The sequence below is a fragment of the Schistocerca americana genome, chromosome X (assembly GCF_021461395.2).
Source record: "Schistocerca americana isolate TAMUIC-IGC-003095 chromosome X, iqSchAmer2.1, whole genome shotgun sequence".
Classification (NCBI taxonomy): Eukaryota; Metazoa; Arthropoda; class Insecta; order Orthoptera; family Acrididae; genus Schistocerca; species Schistocerca americana.
In genome coordinates this window covers 642,045,563-642,066,677 of record NC_060130.1, presented here as the reverse complement: position 1 = coordinate 642,066,677, position 21,115 = coordinate 642,045,563, and the positions used below count along the sequence as shown (strand labels likewise).

Here is a 21,115-nt window from a genome sequence, read left to right as displayed (position 1 = left end):
CTGGGTCATTTGTTTCCAAGGTTAAAGGAAGACAACAGCATAGCACCTCCAATAGGACTGTGCCTAATAAAGTACTGTGTTGCTCTAAACAACTTTTGGGTTGTTGAAAACATGACTTTTGTACCAGATAAACATTCAGCTATCTTTCATTTAAGATACTCATATCTGCAAATATCTTAAACAAGACAACTAAGTGAAAATTTATTCAGTAGTGATAATCGCCAATATCTTCAATGCTCAAGGCTAAAACATCATGACCAATGTACTTGACCATTTGACATTAATATGAAGTGGGCGTTGGGTGGCCTTTAAGGTGGGGCTTCTTGCTACAGATTTTGAAATTTTGGAGTTGTGGCTCCAGTTGACCCACTCTGATGCGTCCACTCCCCCTCCTCCTGAACAATATCAGTCCCACCTGAATAATACCATAGATGCTCAGAGTGCTCTCATCTACTGCCTATCCTTCCAGTGGCATCAATTCATATCAGCAACCAGACCTCCATCTAAATGAGAAGCTACCAACTCCTACCTACTACACCATTATTAGAGGCTATTGAAAACTGTTTGTTCTTATTTTAAACACGTGTGTCAACTTTTTTGTGCACTACAGTTTTCCTGGAAATTAAGATTGGTTATGAAATCTTTCAACATCCTTCTATAATTCAGATTCAGAAATGGTTAGTGAATCCTAAAGAATTTGATGGGTGAGGCTGTACAAGTCATACATAATTCCCAGGTGTCAGTGTCAGATAACTACACAGATTTTATCGATTAGATACTTTTAGTTTGAACCTTGTATCCTAGTGCTTGAAAATATACTTATTATAAACTGGAATGGCATATTCTTCTACTGTAGCTGTGTGTAAATGACAAATAAAATAAACGTATTAAAAATGTGTTCCAGGTGAAATCTGTAGCCTCATCACAAGATATGAAAGGCCAGAGGCGCAAAATAGCAATATCAAAATTTGCCAAGCAGATACTTCTGCAAATGAGCAAGGATTCAACACCCACACAACTTAAGGTTAGCAGTTATGTAGGCTTACCATTAAATTTAGTCCCAGCATTGAGATGTCTCTGCAATAGTTGCCAGATATATGTATTTTTCATTTTTCAAAAGGTGTTAGAACCTCCTGCTGAATATTTGGAAGAGGATGTTACAAGCAAAACAGACAAAGGAGTCCCCCCTGATGTTGTATATATGTTGCAGAGTATAAGGTGAGAATACAGTACATATTAAGACACTAAACAAGCAATTTGCATGTTTTGTATCGTTATGGAAAGAAATCATGGGAAGAAATCATAGGAAAAGTGATGCTCATGCAATTAATACGGAAGAACAAGACTTAGGAAAGTGTAATTAGTATGTTCTCATTTTTCATTGATTCATTTTGTAGCATAACATTGAGTATTAGTAGTATTGGTTTTCCATTTTTTCTTTTGCAGAGTCTTTGGACATTTTGAAAAGCCTGTGTTTTTGAAACTGTGCAGACGGACAGAGATAATTAATGTTCCTGCTGGATCCTTTCTTTTCAAGATTGGTAGGTACATAACTGGCATCTGATAACTTCACCTTCATAAATGTTGCTGAAATTAATTATATGGTGTCTTTTAATCTGTAGGGAGTTGTATACTTACATGTAGTAATTAAGCTTCTACTTTAATTCCCTATAGTACTCTCATTAAGTAAAAGAAAGGTACTCTTCTGGCCATTAAAATTGCAACACCATGGAGACAGTTGGCAACAAACATAAAATTGGCATGAATTACACTATATACATGGATATGCAAATTATTAGAATTTCACTGTAACCATATAAATTACCTAAGAGTCATGCCACCTACAGTCTGTATGTAAGAAATAATTACTGAGCAGGTATCTCCTACATAAATCACCTTTCAGTGTTGTTTACTTGTGGGGTGATGGTGTAGTGCAGCTTGTAAGAAGGAAAAATACCTACCAGCATGTGTGGAAATTCTACTGTAGCAGCATAGTGACCTATTGAGATTGCAGTTTATCATTTCGTGATATTTCTGCTCACTTTGTGTGGGATCCTGTGACTGTCATGCAGATGTGGAATCAATGTGTTCAGGAGGACCATACTCAATCTCACGTGGGATCTCCACAGCTCTGCATGACTGTACAGCCGTGTCACCTACCTTGAGTTAGGAAATGGCCTTGTTTGCAGTAAGAATGGTATCCACTTGTGCAGTGGAATAGTGTTTGGATCGTCACTGACTCTCAGCATGGTGACCATTGTTGGGGTGGTTTCCTTGATGGAGCACCTGAGAGATATGCACCAAATGTGGTGTACCCACTAGTGGCACAACATTGTCTTTTTGGTTAACTCCTGGTTGTGTGTGCTACACCTCAATTTCTCTCTCTCTCTCTCTCTCTCTCTCTCTCTCTCTCTCTCTCTCTCTCTCTCTCTCTGTGTGTGTGTGTGTGTGTGTGTGTGTGTGTGTGTGTGTGTGTGGGCGCGCGCGCGCGCATATGTCCTGAGAGCCTCGTACATACGTACGTACAAGGCTCTCGGGAGAATGAAAATTATCAGGTTGCATTCCTTATCCTCATATGAGGCAAGTACCTAATATGATGGTATGGGGTGCTATTGGAAACAAATGATCACGTTCGCGCAATCTGGCAGCAGGTGTTACATTTATTTTAGACCTATGCATGAGGTGTCCTTGATGATGTCTTCCAACAAGACAATGCATGACTCAATGTTGCCCTGCTGTCTTTACTTACCTCAATTCAGTGGGTGTAAACATCTGATTATGCATTGCTGAGAGACTGACATGGAACCAATTGCTGTACACTATGATTGATGAACTCTGGCACAGAGCAAAAGCAGCGAGGAATGACATCTACGCTCAGTTTGACTGTAGCCAGATGGATGAGAGACATTGTTGCTGCCAGTGATAGCATTTCTGTGAACTAAATTTGCATCCTGCACCCCCATCTCACTTGCAAGTTTTATCGTGTATTCTTCCCACTGGACTGTGCATACAAATTAAGTTAAATTTCATTATTTGCTGTCCTTCCTGGTGTTGAAATTTGAATGACAAGCAGTATCTTATGGTTGAGCAATGAGTACTTGACATTTACTGTGTACTAACAGTTAATAGAAAATTGTATGATCTTAACTTCACTGCTGTTTAAATGTGTGGGATTCATGTATGGGAGGTAGTGGGAACACAGAATTAAATGGTACAAATGATCAGTAGTGTAAAAACTTAAGATCCGTTGGTTAGGAAGAACTGGAGGAATATAATTACATACAGTGAGTTAAAACTGCATTCCAGACTGAGACGTGGATGAGGATCCCCCCACCGCCTTCTCCTCTTTCATAGGCAATGTACTACCAATTGCGCACCCTGAGCAAGCTTCATGAGCCAACTCAAATGTGCCAACTTACCTGTGGCTGTGCCCATATCCTACTAATTCCATACTGTCTCCCATATATTGGTTAACAACGCTGATATACAGAAAAATAATTTCTGTGACAAGGACAAAACACATACTACTTGGAAGATAATTCTTCTCTCAATCCAGATCTAATTTCAGAAATTCTGTATAGGCCTCAGTTTTTGTGTAATAATGGTTTTGTGCTAAGCACATGCCAGCTTGTGCATTAAATGTTTCTGACAAATGACACTTAATTACAACAAGAGTTCCAAATTTTAAATAGCAAAGAAATTGTCAGCATACCAAGGAATCAAATAAATGTGCAATGAAACATACCTAAAAATATTTCTGTCTTTTTCTCTTGTGATATTCAGCCACAGAAACATCTCTTTGTCAGGTCCAGGACAATATTTAGCCTCTTATTTGGCTTTGACAACAATTTTCAGTGTGAGAAATGGCTGGTGTAACCATTTGGCATGGTTGTTATCAAAGACACCAAGGTTATCTCTGAAGAAATTGAAGTGATAAACAAAGAAATGTAGTTTATGTGATAGGCTACATTCCATATGGTGGTAGGATCTTGGTATTTTATGTATAATGTTACACTATTTCTTTGCCTTTTGGCTGTTGGGAAAGATCTTGCAGACACTTGTGAAAGAAGAGCCATAATTTTTTTTTTCAATATCAATCAACAAATCAAGATGATGATCATCAGCAATTACTTCTCCCATTTGTGGTCCTACAAATACTCCTTTTATCTTTGCTTGATTGATCTTTGGGACCTAAGATGTCGCTTTTTGTTTGTGGCACTCATAAAGTTTTTGACAAACGCAAGTTATTACTATGCAGAAGTGGTAGCTAGGCATTCTAGGGCTCAACAGGAGTAGTGTTTGTGACATTCTTCTGTCAAGCTGTAGTTCATCTCACCTGTACCTCATTTTTTGCCTGTTATAAATAGAGAGCAGCTGTGATTTGTGTACCTGATGAAGTACTTGTGAGTAACATTTTGAAGTTCTCATATGTCTCTTTTGGGTGAAGTGAACATTCAGAATGGAAGATAATTTATTCCATTTGTGGAGAAGTACTGTGTTCAGATTAACTTTGCTACAATCTATGAACAGGCTTCACTAATTTACACTGAGATCATTGCCAAGATTCTCTGTAAATTTTTCTGGCAAATGAAAATGACAGCTCTTACACAAATGAATGCCACGGCCACACTGATTTGTCTACAGATGCTAGAGATGCTGCATTTGACTGAGAAAGCTTCATGCTTGACAGCTATCAGTCGTTTGTGTTTGGGCATGTGTACTTAGTTTGTCACAACATGTCTTGTTATTTTATAGCCACACCTCGTATCATCTTCACTCACTGTTACAGTAGCAGATGGCACTGATACTGGCAATTCTCCACTGTGAAATATCTGTTGTAGTAGTATATCATGATACTGCACAGTTTCCTTGACTTTCAGTGTGGGTTAAGGCATTTTTGTGAGACAGAAATAAGAGTCTTGTGCACCACGGTTGTTTCAGCCAAATCTTGGGTGTAGCAAAGGGTATGTGATGTGATACTTTTAATGCAGTACTTTTAATTGGGCTGTCAGGAGTGTATCACATGTCAAACAGTATTTGTATGGAAGGGGCAGGGATATTTCAGTCATAGTCAACCTCACAATTAACATAGTGATCATAGCACTTCTTTACCAGGTAATTAAGCTTTTGTGATTTTGGAGCCACCTCTCCTCACATACAACAAAAAGCATTTGTACAATTCACACCTTTAAGAAAAATGTCTTCTAAATTACTTCAGAAGATGAGCCTCCATGAATGTAGAAAACAAGCAGTCGCATCTAACAATTGTCTGAACCCAATGCTGATATTCAAAAAACATAACACAATGTGATTGTGTGTGTCTGAGCGTGACTCAACAGTGTTGCCAAACATCTCACTGAAGGTGGATTTGTAAACTGAAGGTTATATATGCGAAGTCCTTTTACATAATTAGACTGTTTTTCAGCAATTACATCTGCAGAATAATTAAAATGAGCCACAGCAAGAGAGACAAACTATAGAATTTTCAAGAAATACAATAGATAGAAACCAGTATGTCACAGGAACAGTTAGCTCAATGGACAAAACCCAGTTTCAGTTTTGAACACACCATGCACAATGTAGCTGAGTGCACTATTCACATTGTTGATGAGAAGACTCCCTCTGACCAGTTGTTGTTGTTGTTGTTGTTGTTGTTGTTGTTGTTCTCAAGTTTTTCCATCCTTTTTAAATAATTTGTGTCCGTATTTTACAACTATGATCTATTGAGCTCTCCGCCTCTATAGCTGAGTGGTCAGCATGGCAGAATGCCATGTGAAGAGGCCCGGGTTCAGTTCCTTGCTGCGTAAGAGATTTTTCTCTGCTCAAGGACTGGGTGTTGTGTTGTCTTCATCATCATATCGTCCCCATCAACTTGCAAGTCACCTGAGTGGTGTCAACTGAGAAGACTTGCACCAGGCTACTGGTCTACCCAACAGGAGGCCCTAGCCACACGACATTTCATTTCATCCATTAAACTGATGGTTCAGTAATATTCACACCTGTCAGCACCTACATTCTTTGAAGTAGAAATCATGACATTCTTTGTGAAGTGTGATGGTATTTTACCTTGCACATAAGATGGAATAGTTTCATCATGGCTGGCTCCCCCAAGATCTCAGTAATTCTATGGTAATGTCGTCTGCTATAGTCAATTTGTTTTGACTTAGGTCTTTCAGAGCTGGCACAGTCTTCTTGTAGTATCGTATCTCCCATCTGATTCTTATTGATGTCTTCTCTTTCTATAGTTTTGCACACAATTTGAATAAATACAGTGTGTTGAATAGCCAATATCAAAATATGCGTACCCTGCTACGGGCAAAAAACATGAGCTATGAGCTGCCAAATATAGACTATAAGTACACGTAAAGACAGAGAGCCTCATGCAGAATAGTCCAAACATGGCTGAATATTGTAGATGAATGAGCAAGTGCATTCAGTAACATTTAAATTATGGAAATAAACTACATTACGCACCCATGGTACCTGAAATGCAGTAGACATGAAGGTTAATAAGTAACCCATAGCCTTTCACAATGAGCACCTCAAATGAAGACAAGCTGAATACAGATCTCTTTGGAACATTCTTCTAAACCACTCTTGAAACAGTATTCAGAAGGTGTTGGGAATGATTGTGGATGTTTGTTGGTTTAACCACATTTGAAGAAAGCAAATCAGATCAATTGTTTGAATCCAGATGCCAGAGTGTGGAAGTTCACGAAAAATTGATTGTGAAGAAAATGTATTCTTTGCCATGCTTTAACGGTGGATGGTAGGACTATTGTATCTGTGATAAACCATACTGTACTTTTGAATCGACAAAAAAAGAAAACATTCTCTGGTTGTACCAGTCCAGTACTTTTTACATGGATCAGCTGCTTGTGAAATTCATCACTGGAACACTCTCATTGTATAGGGCATCATCTTTATTTGTTGTCCAAGAATCAATCAAAAGAAGAATTTGATGTTTCCTATGCAACCTGTTTCAGGAGCACCTTCAAATCCCTTTTTTATGTTTGTAATTGCTACTATATGCTTTTGTGTTGGTTAATCGAGTGTCATGATTGCCAGAAATTTCCTACTGGGTTCCAACACAAGAACATCGAAGGGTGACATCCATCACAATAAAATGTGTGAATCAAATATGAATGGGTGATTGGTGCCACTGAACTGACAGCACCGTAAACTATCTTTGCCCCCTTAGTGCAAGCATTCTATCAGTATGTAACTATTTACTGTAACTTGAATGATATGCTTTAATCATCTGCTCTTGTGTAAAATTTTACTCATGAATGGGTCACCTTGCTTCCATAACAAACTCATCAGCTTTCTTTTCTATAAAGCATCACCAACAAATCTGCTTCCAACTTTATACATGCGAGAACAATTCCCCCCTTTGAACCACTGCAGCCATGTTTTGGAAACTTTTAATGTTAAGGGGTTGTTTGGATCAGTTTGTACTTTAAAAGACGTCTCCCAGATTTGTAGCATTTGGTCGAATATACACACATCAAAAAAACTTTTGCATCACCTCGGTTCTGAGAGTTCTGGAACCTGTACAGAAAATTGGAATAGAGATCAATATAAACATCATTGACATCTTGGGTTATCAGGTGTTCTGCCGGATATCGGCGTCATGCTTGCACGATATTTCGGTAACGTAGCTTGTAACCTTCATCAGATGACGCTGATATCCATCAGAACACCTGGCAATCCAAGATGTCATTAGATCGCTGGGAAAGCCTGAAGAGTTATAAACATCATTTCCTCCCTTTCTATTGATCATGAAAACCACACATTGCATGTTGTACCACCATACAGCGAGACCTTCAGAGATGGTAGTCCAGATTGCTGTACACACCGGTACCTCTAATACCCAGTAGTACATTCTCTTGCATTGATGCATGCCTGTATTTGTCATGGCATACTATCCACAAGTTCATCAAGGCACTGTTGGCCCAGATTGTCCCACTCCACAACAGCGATTCCGCGTAGATCCCTCGGAGTGATTGGTGGGTAACATTGTCCATAAACAGCCCTTTTCATTCTATTCCAGGCATGTTTGATAGGGTTCATGTCTGAAAAACATGCTGACCACTCTAGTCGAGTGATGTCATTATCCTGAAGGAAGTCATTCACAAGATGTGCATAATGGGGTCACAAATTGTCATCAATGAAGACGAATGCCTCGCCAATATGCTGCTGATATTGTTGCACTATCAGTCGGAGGACGGCATTCACGTATCGTACAGCCATTATGGCGCCTTCCATGACCGCCAGCGGTGTACGTTGGCCCCCACATAACGTCGCCCCAAAACAGCATGGAACCTCCACCTTGCTGCACTCTCTGGACAGTGTGTCTAAGGCATTCAGCCTGACCGGGTTGTTTCCAAACATGTCTCCAACGGTTGTCTGGTTGATGGCATATGCGACACTCATCAGTGAAGAGAACATGATGCCAGCCCTGAGCAGTCAATTTGGCATGTTGTTGGGCCCATCTGTACCATGCTGCATGGTGTCATGGTTACAAATGCATGTTGGGAGTGAAGTTGCACATTATGCAGCCTATTTCGCACAGTTTGAGTCATAACACGATGTCCTGTGGCTGCACGAAATGCATTATTCAACATGGTGGTGTTGATGTCAGGGTTCCTCCGAGCCATAATTCATAGGTAGCGGTCATCCACTGCAATAGCAGGCCTTGGGCAGACTGAGAAAGGCAAGTCATCGACAATTCATGTCTCTCTTTATCCCCTCCATGTCCGAACAACATCGCTTTGTTTCACTCTGAGACACCTGGACACTTCCCTTGTTGAGAGCCCTTCCTGGCACAAAATAACAATGCGTACGTGATTGAACTGCAGTATTAACCGTCTAGGCATGGTTGAACTACAGACAACATGAGCCGTGTGCCTCTGTGCTGGTGGAATGACTGGAACTGATTGGCTGTCAGACCCCCCTCCGTCTAATTGGCATGCATGGTTGTTTACAGCTTTGGGCGGGTTTAGTGACATCTCTGAACAGTCAAAGGAACTGTGTCTGTGATACAATGTTCACAGTCAATGTCTTATCTTCAGGAGTTCTGGGAACTGGGGTAATGCAAAACTTTTTCTGATGTGTGTATTTCCATGTTGTTCTCTGATTGCAGTCAATTGATCATGTACCTCATTATTTATTCTCTCTCGTAGCACCTTCATGTTTCTGTCCTGTTATTTGTGTCTCTTCAAAGTCTTACAAAACTGCCTTGCTTTTTGTCTTTTTTGTGCCCTTGCAGTAGTGAATTTGACTTAATGGGACATGTCTAGGGCTACTCCAGGGCGGCCCCATTGTGGAGGATCATTACATCTTCACTGCTTCATCCAGATTTTATAGGCATCAGCAAAGTAATCTACAGGAATTTTGTTCTATTCTTCTTTGGTGATGGATGATATGAGGAACCACTGCTGTTGTCACTGCCAAGTAATGGTAGACCACTTTCTGAAGTTGGCTCATTGTCTAGCTGTATCGCTGGATCGTCCCTAAAAACCAGTCTTCATTGGTGCCTTCTTAATTTACCACAAGGGTTCTATACTCTTCAACAACGTCTTCATCAAGTAGCAGTTTTCTGATCTGTTTGAATAGTATGTGAGTTGCCCTAGTTGGCCTTTCCTCTGAAATACCTAAAAAATCAGCTAAATGACCTCAGCTGGTTTCATAGTGTAACAGCCTATGCATACAACACATTGCATTACCCACTGATACATAATTAGCAGACCATTCTGCATCTACTCCTTTCATTGCACTCCCTGCTCCCCTGCCCCTCCTACCAATTCCAGTGATCCTTAACATGTCAAATTGCACCAAATATCTTTTCTTGTGTTCTGAAACATAAATCAACTGGTCTCGTTCAAAAGTCGGCAACAACTGTGGGTTAGCATGGGTTTGCCATCTCAGCTGTTTAGTATGTGTACAGGTACTTGCATTTTCTCCAAAAATTTCTTTTAATTTTCCTATATGTTACAGCTGTCTTTCCAATAGTAATGCATTTTCTACTGCCTTGAGAAGTATAATAGAAGAATTTGGTCTTTTTCAGATGTCATCATGTTAATGATTGACTGCAGGGAATATTTTGCTATGGTTTGAAATGATAGGCAAGCCTTTTAGTTCTAGTGCTACTATAGCAAATTTCATTCTAATGTGGGTTACAAGGAGAATTCACATCAGTCTTGAGAAGTAAGAGAGGAAACAATGAATGAGGTGTGATTGTTACTACAGTATACGTGCCTACACACACACACACACACACATTGCTTCACATTTTTTCTGTCTAATATTGTTTATAATCTGCACTTCCATTTCCTATTCTGTCCAGGAAATCCTGATGAAAATGTCTATATTGTTCAGAGTGGAAAATTAGTCGTTTTCACCCAAGAAGGTAATACACCACCAGTGGAGCTAAAGATTGTGAGGCCTGGTGAGACTGTGACATCGTTACTCAGTTTCACAGACGTTTTAACAGTAAGTGTGTTTCTTATCTGGTGTATGAAATAATATTATTTAAAGTCAGCACTTCATACATGTTCTGTAGATGAAGTAAATAAAATATTTATCAATATAATTAGTAGAAAAGTACACATAACCAGGAGTAACAATTTTTATATTTGTGCTGTAGAAGTTTAGAGTGAGCAATAAAATTGATTTTATGTGAGAGTAGCTTGGGCCTGTTTTGTATGAACCTGTTGTGGACTGGTTCTGTGTGTTCTGACAGTACTCTGTTTTGATTTCTGTGTTTGCTGTAGTACTTGTCACATGCAGTGTCATAGTACCTACTTCCTATGTTCAGTTAGGAAAATCTTTTGCTTTTCGAACTGATTATGTGCTTTTGAGAATTTAATTATTATGGAAAGAAAAGCCATGTAAGATGATACAGGTATATTTTTAATTAATTTTATGTACACTTGCTCTTATGACAGGCTGGTCACCGGCTGAAGTTTTTTATTATTTGGATTAATGTTCAGTAATGTAACCATTGAATTGCAGTTTTGTAAAAACTGCAGGTCATTTTCAAGTACGAAAATAATCGCTGTCTGTTTAAAGTAAAACTGTCCTCAGTCTGAAGGCTGGTTTGAACATCCAAAGTTCTTGGTAGTTATGGTCCTTTTGGATGTGGTATTGTAATATCACTAATCTAGTTTATGACTGACGTAGAACTCTTAATCTGTAGTTTCTTGCTGAAAACTATGCACAGTTCATAATCCTTGGCAGTGGCCACTTATATTGTAAACCATTCCATAACAAATTTAGTACTCTGATCCCTATACACATTAACCTTCCACAGATCACAGTTCGTAATAATAAATAGTTCTGAGTGAATCATAAAAACATTTAGTATATTAAGCAATAAGGATAGATACTAGAATTGGCTTTGACACACACTTTGACAAAGAGATACACACTTTGACACAAAATGTTAACTGGACAAATTCTGGTGGCAAACTTTGTTACTGATATGTTGAATAATAGATTGTGGATTGCAAACAAATATTTACCAGCTTGAGTAAGTAGTCTAACTTAGAGATGTTAGCTGGGTGATAGCTAGCCATTGATGCTGACTTACTGTCTTTTGGTAGTATGGATAGCCATGTGTAAGTATTATTAGAGAAACTAGTAATTAAATTTTACTTTTATTATTATTCTGCTTTTGTGGCCTCATGGGACCTCTTCAGTCAGTCATTTTCTGGTCATCATCTTCAGTAGATTTTCTTTCTGAACTGTCCAGCATCTTTTTTGTCATTCTTCATCTGTAAATACCCTTGTTATTGTTTGTTGATTTTTGTTTAAGTCTTATTTTTATACTTTTCAGGTTTTTAAATTTCTTGTTTTGTTTTGTAAATTGCCCTGGGTTAATTCTAGCTCTTTCGTATCATCCCTGATTTCCTTCATCCTCCCAGCTTGTTACTTCATGTTCAGAAGTTTGTGTATAATTTTTCTTGATAATCTCATTTCTGGTGTCCTCATAATGTGACCACAAAGAGAGGTCATCTTTTTTCCCTACAGTATCTGTAAAGGGGTAAAGTTTGTTGTACACCACTTCATTTGGCAAGTTTGTTGTACACCACTTCCTTTGGCACTATCCACCATTGTTAATCTTTTTGATTTTTCTTATTTATGTGTGTTCCAGCTATTCTTCTCTCTACTTTTAGGATTCTGTCGATACTGTTTTTCTGGGTGACTGTGAAGAGTTTCACTTTCATGTGTAACTTTTGGTTGAGAAACCATGTTGTAATGTTTAAACCGTGCTAATTTCTGAGCTTTTATCATTTTGTTAGTTCTTACTTGCCATGCAAATTTCTCATACAAGTTGCATGTCAAAATTTCTCCAGGTATTTCAATTGTTTTACTATTTTTACTTTCCTGTTATTTACTGTTATGTGGTTGATTATTACTGGATCTGCTACCATTATCTTGGTCTTTTTTAATGATATCTGGAGTCCTATTTTTTGTGCTATATTTTGTAGACTTGTTATTTGATTTCTGGCTTCTTGAATGTTATTATCTAGTAACACTAAGTCATCTGCAAATTCCAATCAATTTAAGTTTATATGTCCTTTTCTGGTTCCAGTTCTTATGTTTTTAGGATTTTTTTTGTACCACTCCCTCAAGTACTCGTGAGCAGAGTTGAGAAATAACAACAATAAACCATCTTCCTATCTTAACACTGTTTTAATTGTAAATGGCTCAGATGTTTCTCCTCTGAACTTTGCTTTAGATTTGATGTTCGTTAGAGTCAAGTTTATAATTTTTATTAATTTGGTGTGGAGACTGAAATTCCTTCACATCTTCACCATATAAGTCCACAAAGGTTATGGCTTGTTGGTTTTGTTTTGTTTTTTAGTAATCCATTACCAATTTCAATTGTCTGTTCTGGGCAGTTTTTCCAGGTTCTAAAAACATCTTGGTATTGTCTCAGTTCCAGTTCAAGTTGACCTTTACAACAATTGTATAGAATTCTTGGCATGACTATACATGATATCCAATAGAGAAATTCCTCTATAGTTGTATGGATTTGATTTGTCTCCTTTTTGTGTAATGGATGGATTATAGCTGTAATTCAATATTTTGGTATTTCTTCTTTGTTCCAAATTTTCACTATGCCTTGGCGTAATGATGCCTCCTCTGGTTCTGCTGCATATTTTCAAAGTTTTGCAATGTTTCGTTTTCTCCACTTCCTTTGTAGTTTCTGAGCTCTTTCAAAGCTTTGCAGACTTCATGGTTTATAGATGAGTTTATATGTTCTGATGGTGTTTCAGTAGGGGTAACTGTGTTGATTTGCAGTAGTGTTTATTTGCAGTAGTTCTGGAGGATCTTTGCAATTTACTAACTTTTAATTGATGTTTCTTCTAAAATTTCTATATCTTTTCTACTGCCATGGGCCAGCTTATTATTTTTATCCGTTAACATTAATACTGGAGTGTCATATTTTTGTAGGTGTCTACTAAATAATTGTAGTAATCCTTGAGTTTGTTTTCTCTGTATTTGTTTCTATCATTAGAAATATATCTTTTTGACATTGGCATTTAACCCTTCTTATTATTTATTGGGTTATCGTTCTCTGTTCTGTGAGTTCCAAGTGTGATTATTCTGTTTTATATCTCCAATACCTTAACCATCTGCCACTGTTTTATCACACTCACCATTCCATCATCAGTGTTTTTTCCTTGGATGCACTATGGCTACCTGCTCAGCTATTTGTTTCAACTGGGGAACTATTTCCTCTAGATCATCAGTTATTTTTATATTCCTTGTTTGTTCTTCAAATTCATTGTTACTTATCGGTTTTCATTCTATTGAACTAAGTACTGATTTTGTATAACTTTACGCTAGATAATTAGAAAAGTGTTAGTCAGATCTACTGTTTGATTGATATGTGAAGGTTTACCAATTTTCGTGTATATTTCTCAGGTTCATAATTTCCCTAATTCATTCAATTTATTAATTAGTGGCATATTTGGATAACCAAATGTACTTTCTGGTTCAGAAAATTAGGGCAATAAAAGTATAACATGAGATCTGGGAACTGAACAAAAATAGTTAAAAACGAAATAGTTAAAAATGAAAGTAATTTTTTTTGTGAGTAAAGAGGTATTAGATCACAGCATTTTTATGATTACTTGATACTGGAACAATTTCAATTACAGATTTCTCTTAAAGGAAGATGTTTTGTGGAAATTAACTATGCCATATGAATTAGCACCATCCAAATAATCTAGTGAATTATGAATTTTAATAAAGTACAGACAATATATAAATTTTTGACATATTAAGTCAATGACATATTAAGTAAATGACATATTAAGTGACATATTAAGTAAGTGACATATTAAGTAAATGACATACATCTTCTACAGTCTAATAATACTGAAAAAAAAGACAAATTGGCAGATATTTTGGTATCCAACACTTGTTCTAAGACAAGTGAAACATACTGATTCAAAAGATGCAAACCATTTATCTCCATTACCCATTGTTTATGTAGATTTACTCATTCAACCAGTTTTATTTCACTAGAACAGTTATTTGTTACATGGAGTATTAGTGAACATGGCCTTAGTAAAGAAAGTAGTGAGATCGAATCACATGACACGTATAGTATATAGTAATATCTAGTTAAAGGTATAATACACACATAAAATTCTTACACATTGAAAATGCTTCCTTATCGAAGGTGTATTTGGTTTGAATTTCATGGCTGTAGGCTTTGGTTTGTGCTAAGCATTTGCCATGTTACACTGAAGTGTCCGGCAGTAGTCAGCCAACACTGCTGCACTCCATTAACCCTGATACCGAGATGTCCTGGTGAAAATATTCACTGTGTTTGTCACTGATTGAACCAAGATTTTTGGGGAAGAAGTCAAGATGTGAGTCGAGGAGACATTTTGAGGGACATGCTGACAACCAGCTGTTTGTACGCACTGATGCACTTCTTCACAACATTTCTATAGTCAGAAGATTTATGAGTTCCAAGAAAATTTGTTACAGTAAAGTAGACTCTGAGGCATGGTGCCATCCACTATTTTTCACGTACACAAATAACACCCAGAGATTGGAAGAAAAAATAAATTACAGGAAAAAATCTGAGGACTGACTTGGGACTGAATTAGGACCTTTTGATTGATAACCTGCTACTTGCCCAGTTATCTACTGAACTGTTGAGCCACACACTACATGTTTATTAAACTGAGGACATCAAACATTCGTTAGCCTTTTCAGTTTTTTATTTGTGCCTCAAATTCACATCATATTAGAACCTTTACTGTATTATTGAGAATTTATGTATGTCTTTAAAAAATAGAAGCAATGCTCTTCACTATTCTTGTAGTGTTGACAGATTGCCAACACTACGCACATTATTTAAGGGAGGCGGCCATTAAGCAAGCAGGCGGACTTGATGGTCTGAAACAGGATACTTCATAAAAGCTATAAAGAAAAGTACGTAGCTGCTGGAATACTTAACTTTAATCCACCATTTGTATACAGCGTTCTTGATGAGACATTGCGTAGCAACAAAACGCAAAATGGTAGCAAGGACAGGGTCAGCAGCTGTGGCTGTAGCGACACGACGAAAATCAATCGGAAACGATTCAACCACGTCATCGGTTTCCGCATCAATGAACATGCAAGCAAGTGCGGAAGAATCGAATGCTTTATCCTCAGCAACAGGCAAACGGGACAACGCATCGGCGTTTCCGTGCTTAGCAGTGGACCGATACAAGATATCGTAGCGGTACTGCGAGAGGAAAATAGACCAGCGAATGAGTTTCTGCGCTGTACGCGGAGGTACAGGCTTGTTCGGATGAAAAAGCGACGTCAAAGGTTTGTGGTCTGTGATGATGGTAAAGTGACGACCATACAAGAAATCATGGAACTTAGTAACACCAAACACAAGAGCCAAAGCATCTTTCTCTATCTGCGAGTAATTTCTTTGCGCAGACGAGAGCAATTTTGACGCAAAGGCAATAGGGCGATCATGCGAGCCAACTTTGTGCGCAAGCACAGCACTGATCCCGAAATCCGGTGCATCTACCATCAACAAAAGGGGTTTCTGGGGATCGAATGGCGTAAGGCAAGTATTAGAAAGCAACGCCGATTTCAACTGGCGAAAAGCGCGTTCGCATTCCGTCGTCCAGACGAACGGAACAACTTTTGCGGCGTAAGCGATGAAGCGGAGCTGAAATGAAGAGGCATTGCGCACATTCACTCACACCTTGTGATTCTAAATCGTGTAATGTTCTTGCGACCGCATCACGCAATGCGTGAGGAACATAGCGCGCTCTGAAAAATTTCGGTTGCGCGTTTACTTTCAGTTCCAAATGTGCTTCTTAGTTCTGAGCGCAACCAAGGCCCAGTGCAAAAATGTCTGCAAATTCTTCACATAGACGAGAAACACTGTCTGAAGGCACAGTCTGATTCACAGATAGGACCTGATTTACTATAGACATGTTAAACAATTGAAATAAATCTAAACCAAACAAGTTCACTGCAGAAGAAGAACGAAGAACGTAAAATGACACAAGTTTTGTTTGTCCCTTGTATGTTGCAAGAAGAGTGCACTGTCCTAACACAGGGATCTGCTGTCCTGAATATGTAGTGAGCTTAACAGTTGCGGCACGCAACGGAGGTTTGCCCAGTTGTTTGTACGTGTCGTGATTGAGCAATGAAACTGCAGCTCCGGTATTGAGCTGGAATGGTATGACCTTGCCATTAAAGTCCAAATCTACAAGAAGTTTATTGTCCTGCTGACGACAAGAGCGACTGTCTCGTGCAATTTGAAACGATACAGGTACAGCATCACTTGCTAATTGACGTGATTTCCGGCGACGTTGACGCACAATTTTTGTGGGACGAACACAGTCACAGGTAGAGACAGTGGCACTGGACAAAGTGGAATTAACTACATGAATGTCCATGGGCGAAGGTTCACGAGCCTGAGTATTCTTGGTTCGATTCCGGCGCGAAGCAAAGGGCCTGGAATGATTAAGAGTGTCTGATCTGAGCTTTTTCTGGCAAACACTTTGAATATGTCCTTTTTTAGTACAGAAAAAGCAAATAGCTTGGCGTGACGGGCAATTTTCACGTGAATGTCTAGTAGCACACCGCGGGCATGATTTCACTGCATTTGTATGCTGGCGCTGCACACCTGGTTTAGAGCGTGGCGCCAGCTGCGTGGACGTGCGCGAGGGCAGTTTACCGGGCCGTGCAGCGCGCCCGGCGGGCCGGTTAATGTTACACACGGCTGGCGAAGTTGCAAATGAGTCCTGTGCAAAGTCAAGCGTGTCCTGTCTATCCAATATGTCTATCACTTGCTGAAGGGAGGGATTAACTAGTTTCAAAATTTGCTCCCGTATACGAACATCAGAAACGTTCTGTGCAATTGCATCACGTACCATTGTATCTGAATAAGGGAGTCCACATTCACACTCAAAAGCACAATCCCTTGTAAGGCCTTGCAATGTTGCAACCCACTCCCTATTAGTCTGATCGGCCGTACGTTTTGTACGAAAGAAAGTATACCTTTTTGCAACGACATTGACTGTTTCTTTGAAATAGGCGTCCAATGCCGACAAAATTTCTTCGTAGGACAGAGTTGCTACGTCGCGTCGGGGAAAAAATTTCACTATCACACGGTAGGTGGACACACCGACACAGGATAATAAGTGAGGCTGCCGCTCATTACCTTGAATTCTGTAGACGGGGAGATGAAATCCAAATTGGCGTGACCACTCAGTCCATGTCTCCTGAGCTGGGTCGTAGGGCCTAAAAGGCGGTGCAACTGCGAGTTGTGGCTGCGGCAGCGGGGAAGCGCCGGCTGCCGCATCGTGTTGCAGTGCACGTTGACCCTGGACGAGCTGTCCAAGGGCATCCAATAACGCCTGCGTCTGCTGATTCTGCAAGTGATAAAATTCGTACAGTACATCTGGAGAATGTGGCGAAGCCATAACACAAGTAAATCAATCAAAGAGAAAGAAGGCGGTTTGTAACGTCGGCGCCATAAATTAGAGCAATACGAACGCGAAATCCTCTTTTAATCCTCGTCGCCATCTGTTGTGTTGACAGATTGCCAACACTACGCACATTATTTAAGGGAGGCGGCCATTAAGCAAGCAGGCGGACTTGATGGTCTGAAACAGGATACTTCATAAAAGCTATAAAGAAAAGTACATAGCTGCTGGAATACTTAACTTTAATCCACCATTTGTATACAGCGTTCTTGATGAGACATTTCATACGATAACTATCAAACTATCAATTGCTATGTAAGGCTAATGGCGCCTTGCTAGGTCGTAGACTTTGACTTAGCTGAAGGCTATTCTAACTATCTGCTCGGCTAATGAGCGATGCTTCGTCCGTGTAGTCGCTAGCAAAGTCGTCCGTACAACTGGGGCGAGTGCTATTCCGTATCTCGAGACCTGCCTTGTGGTGGCGCTCGGTCTGCGATCACACAGTGGCGACACGCGGGTCCGATATGTACTAATGGACCGTGGCCGATTTAAAGCTACCACCTAGCAAGTGTGGTGTCTGGCGGTGACACCACAATTCTAATCAAGAGTGTTTAGAGTTTGTAGGCTTCTGATTTAAATAGCTATATGTGAGACTCAAAAATTATGTTGTACTCAAACGTTTTGTGGAAACATTGCTGGAAGTTAATCTTGCAAAAGCAATGAATTTGCCAAAAGAACCTCCATAATTGTCCTATTCTCATAGAAAAAATTTCAATGATCTACCAAGTGAAAATCTATTGTTTTCTCTGTCTCTGTCTGGATCTCAGTGAAGAAGTGACCACTACTCAAGCTGGAGAGCCTGATGAGCTTAAGAGGCATTTTCTCGATATGGAGATCCTGCTGTTCAATCACATGTACAGCAATAGTAGATGTGTTGACTGTTGCCAGTGTGGTTTCCAGCCAGTTGTGGGCAACAGACAACTTCTCCATACTAGCCATAGTCCCTAACTGTATCTATTGTTGAAAGAGTAAAGATCCACTTTTAACTGTGTTCAGTGAGATTAAAAGTGAGCAACTACCTTGTACACTGATATTACACTAGATATAATTTTTACAGAAGAGCAACTGTTTGAAGCTGAAGTGAAGAAACTTTTCCTGGTACTTCCATCTATGGTCCTTTGATACCTGCCTACAGTACAGATAATATTGCTACGGGTTTTCTGTGCAGGCTGGTCGTAGTCTGACCAGAGGTGATAGAGATGATCCTGTACCTCTGGCATTAGTGCCAAGGGTGTTTGCCTCCTCCCATATAACTACCTTTCTGCAATATTTTCTATGTAGATGTTGCAAATTTTAAAATTTGTAAATAGTTTTAATAAGAAGGACACATTATTAAAAAATATATTACTTAAATTGACTAATTGATTGAAAACATTGCACGCAAATTGTAGCAAATAAGTTACAAATTATATAAATTTTCTAAAGAAGTTGAAAATAAAGGATTATTGTTTATGGCAGTTACTGTACTTTGGTTTTAGTATCATATATAATAAAGAACAGATTTTATTTGCTGTTCATTAGTTATTACTAATAGATAAATTGTTAATTAGAAATTAAACAAAAATGGTGAGAAAGTATACCATTCCAGGAAATGTTGTTGTTATAATTTTACTGTGCTTTTCCTTGTTTTGAACAAAGCAAACTCACTGTCATTGTAGTCAAGATTAGCATCTGCGTTATATTCTGTCAGCTGTCTGCTTTTACCTGTACGTCACCATGGGTACTTAATTTGCTGAAACTGCTTTCACTAGATCAGGGGTGGAAAGATGTGCTATTGCGAATATAACTGCCTGTGAATGCCCACACTGCTTGCCTGCAGTTCCACTCTACCTCTCTGTTAACATCACTCGTTTGTTACTGATGTGTGTGTGTGGCAAGATGGGCCTATTTACTTCACGTCATTCGTGTTATCAGTGTCGAAGTCACTTTGGCATTCATTGTAGGACAAAATTAGTGATTGGAAAATGGTTGATAAGGTGTTACGATTCTCAAAATGAAAAACTGTCCAATCCCTACACCCCAACCCACATTGGGAAGAAGATAACTTTTTTATTGAAACATGGATTGGCCCCTAAGTGTCTGTTTTGTAATGCCATTTTATCAGCTAAATTCAACTAGGTGTATGTTATTTTTTGAAAATGTTATTATTTATAAAGCCTTATGTGGTTTTTGCTTTTGGTTTTACCTTTTTGTTGTAGTGTATTTACAGGAATAGAACCATGCCATCCACAGTGATGGTGCATTTAGAGGGAGCCATCACATGGCTCTTAAAATAGCCAAAACAGCACTTCCCATCAGCAATATAGAATTTTTTAACCAATGTTTTGCTACTGCCACAACAGTCTTGTGCCTAGCGGCTCTTAAGTTTTTGAAACAGTTCCTTTTTTATGGAGAACAGATTGTAGATGCATCAAAGAAATGGCAGATGACGTGTAAATGCAACTGAAAGATAATACTAAAGATTTATTTCTCTTTGTCATGGATGCTGCTCAGCTTGCTGTTGTTGTGAGAGGTGTTGGCACAGAGTTCAACTTGCTTGAGGAACTCCTCAATTTAATCCAAGTGCCAATTGCTTATGAGACATTAGTGATGCATGTGACCTCTGTTGGGAAAGATTTCTGTTTATGGCAACAGATGGAGCACAGATTGGACAGAAGTCTGGTGTCAGTGCTTTGACACAGAACAACGTGAAAGCAGTTGCTATCCACCAGTGATACACTGCATCCTACATGGCCTTAATCTCTGGAGTGAAATTTGCACCCTGCAGTGAATTGTGCACTGATTTGGAACTTCCTGGCAGATTAAAACTGTGTGCTTAACCAAAACTCGAACTCAGGACCTTTCCCTTTCGCAGGCAAGTGCTTCACCAACAGAGCTAACTGAGCACAACTTCACAACCCATTCTCACAGCTTTACTTTGTCCAGTACCTCATCTCCTATATTTTACAGATCACAGAAGCCATCCTGTGAAAATTGCAGGACTAGCACTCCTGAAAAAAAGGATATTGTGGAGATATGGCTTAGCCGCAACCTGGGGCATGTTTCCATAATGAAATTTTCACTCTGCAACAGAGCACACA

The 21,115-nt window shown here is 39.0% G+C and overlaps 1 protein-coding gene across 7 annotated transcripts in view; it reads left to right on the top strand.

Annotated features, from left to right (window-relative positions):
• The window catches only part of LOC124556725 (neuropathy target esterase sws), a 220,050-nt gene that overhangs the window by 22,605 nt on the left and 176,330 nt on the right, over positions 1–21,115 (top strand). For all 7 annotated transcript variants that reach the window (XR_006968668.1, XR_006968667.1, XM_047130723.1 and 4 more), the window contains exons 4-7: positions 905–1,024; positions 1,121–1,218; positions 1,447–1,541; positions 10,349–10,494. Coding sequence is in view for 5 of the 7 variants with exons in the window: in XM_047130723.1 (XP_046986679.1) it covers positions 905–1,024; positions 1,121–1,218; positions 1,447–1,541; positions 10,349–10,494 (459 nt within the window). In the remaining 2 variants the exon portion in view is untranslated. The remainder of the gene's footprint in view (positions 1–904; positions 1,025–1,120; positions 1,219–1,446; positions 1,542–10,348; positions 10,495–21,115) is intronic.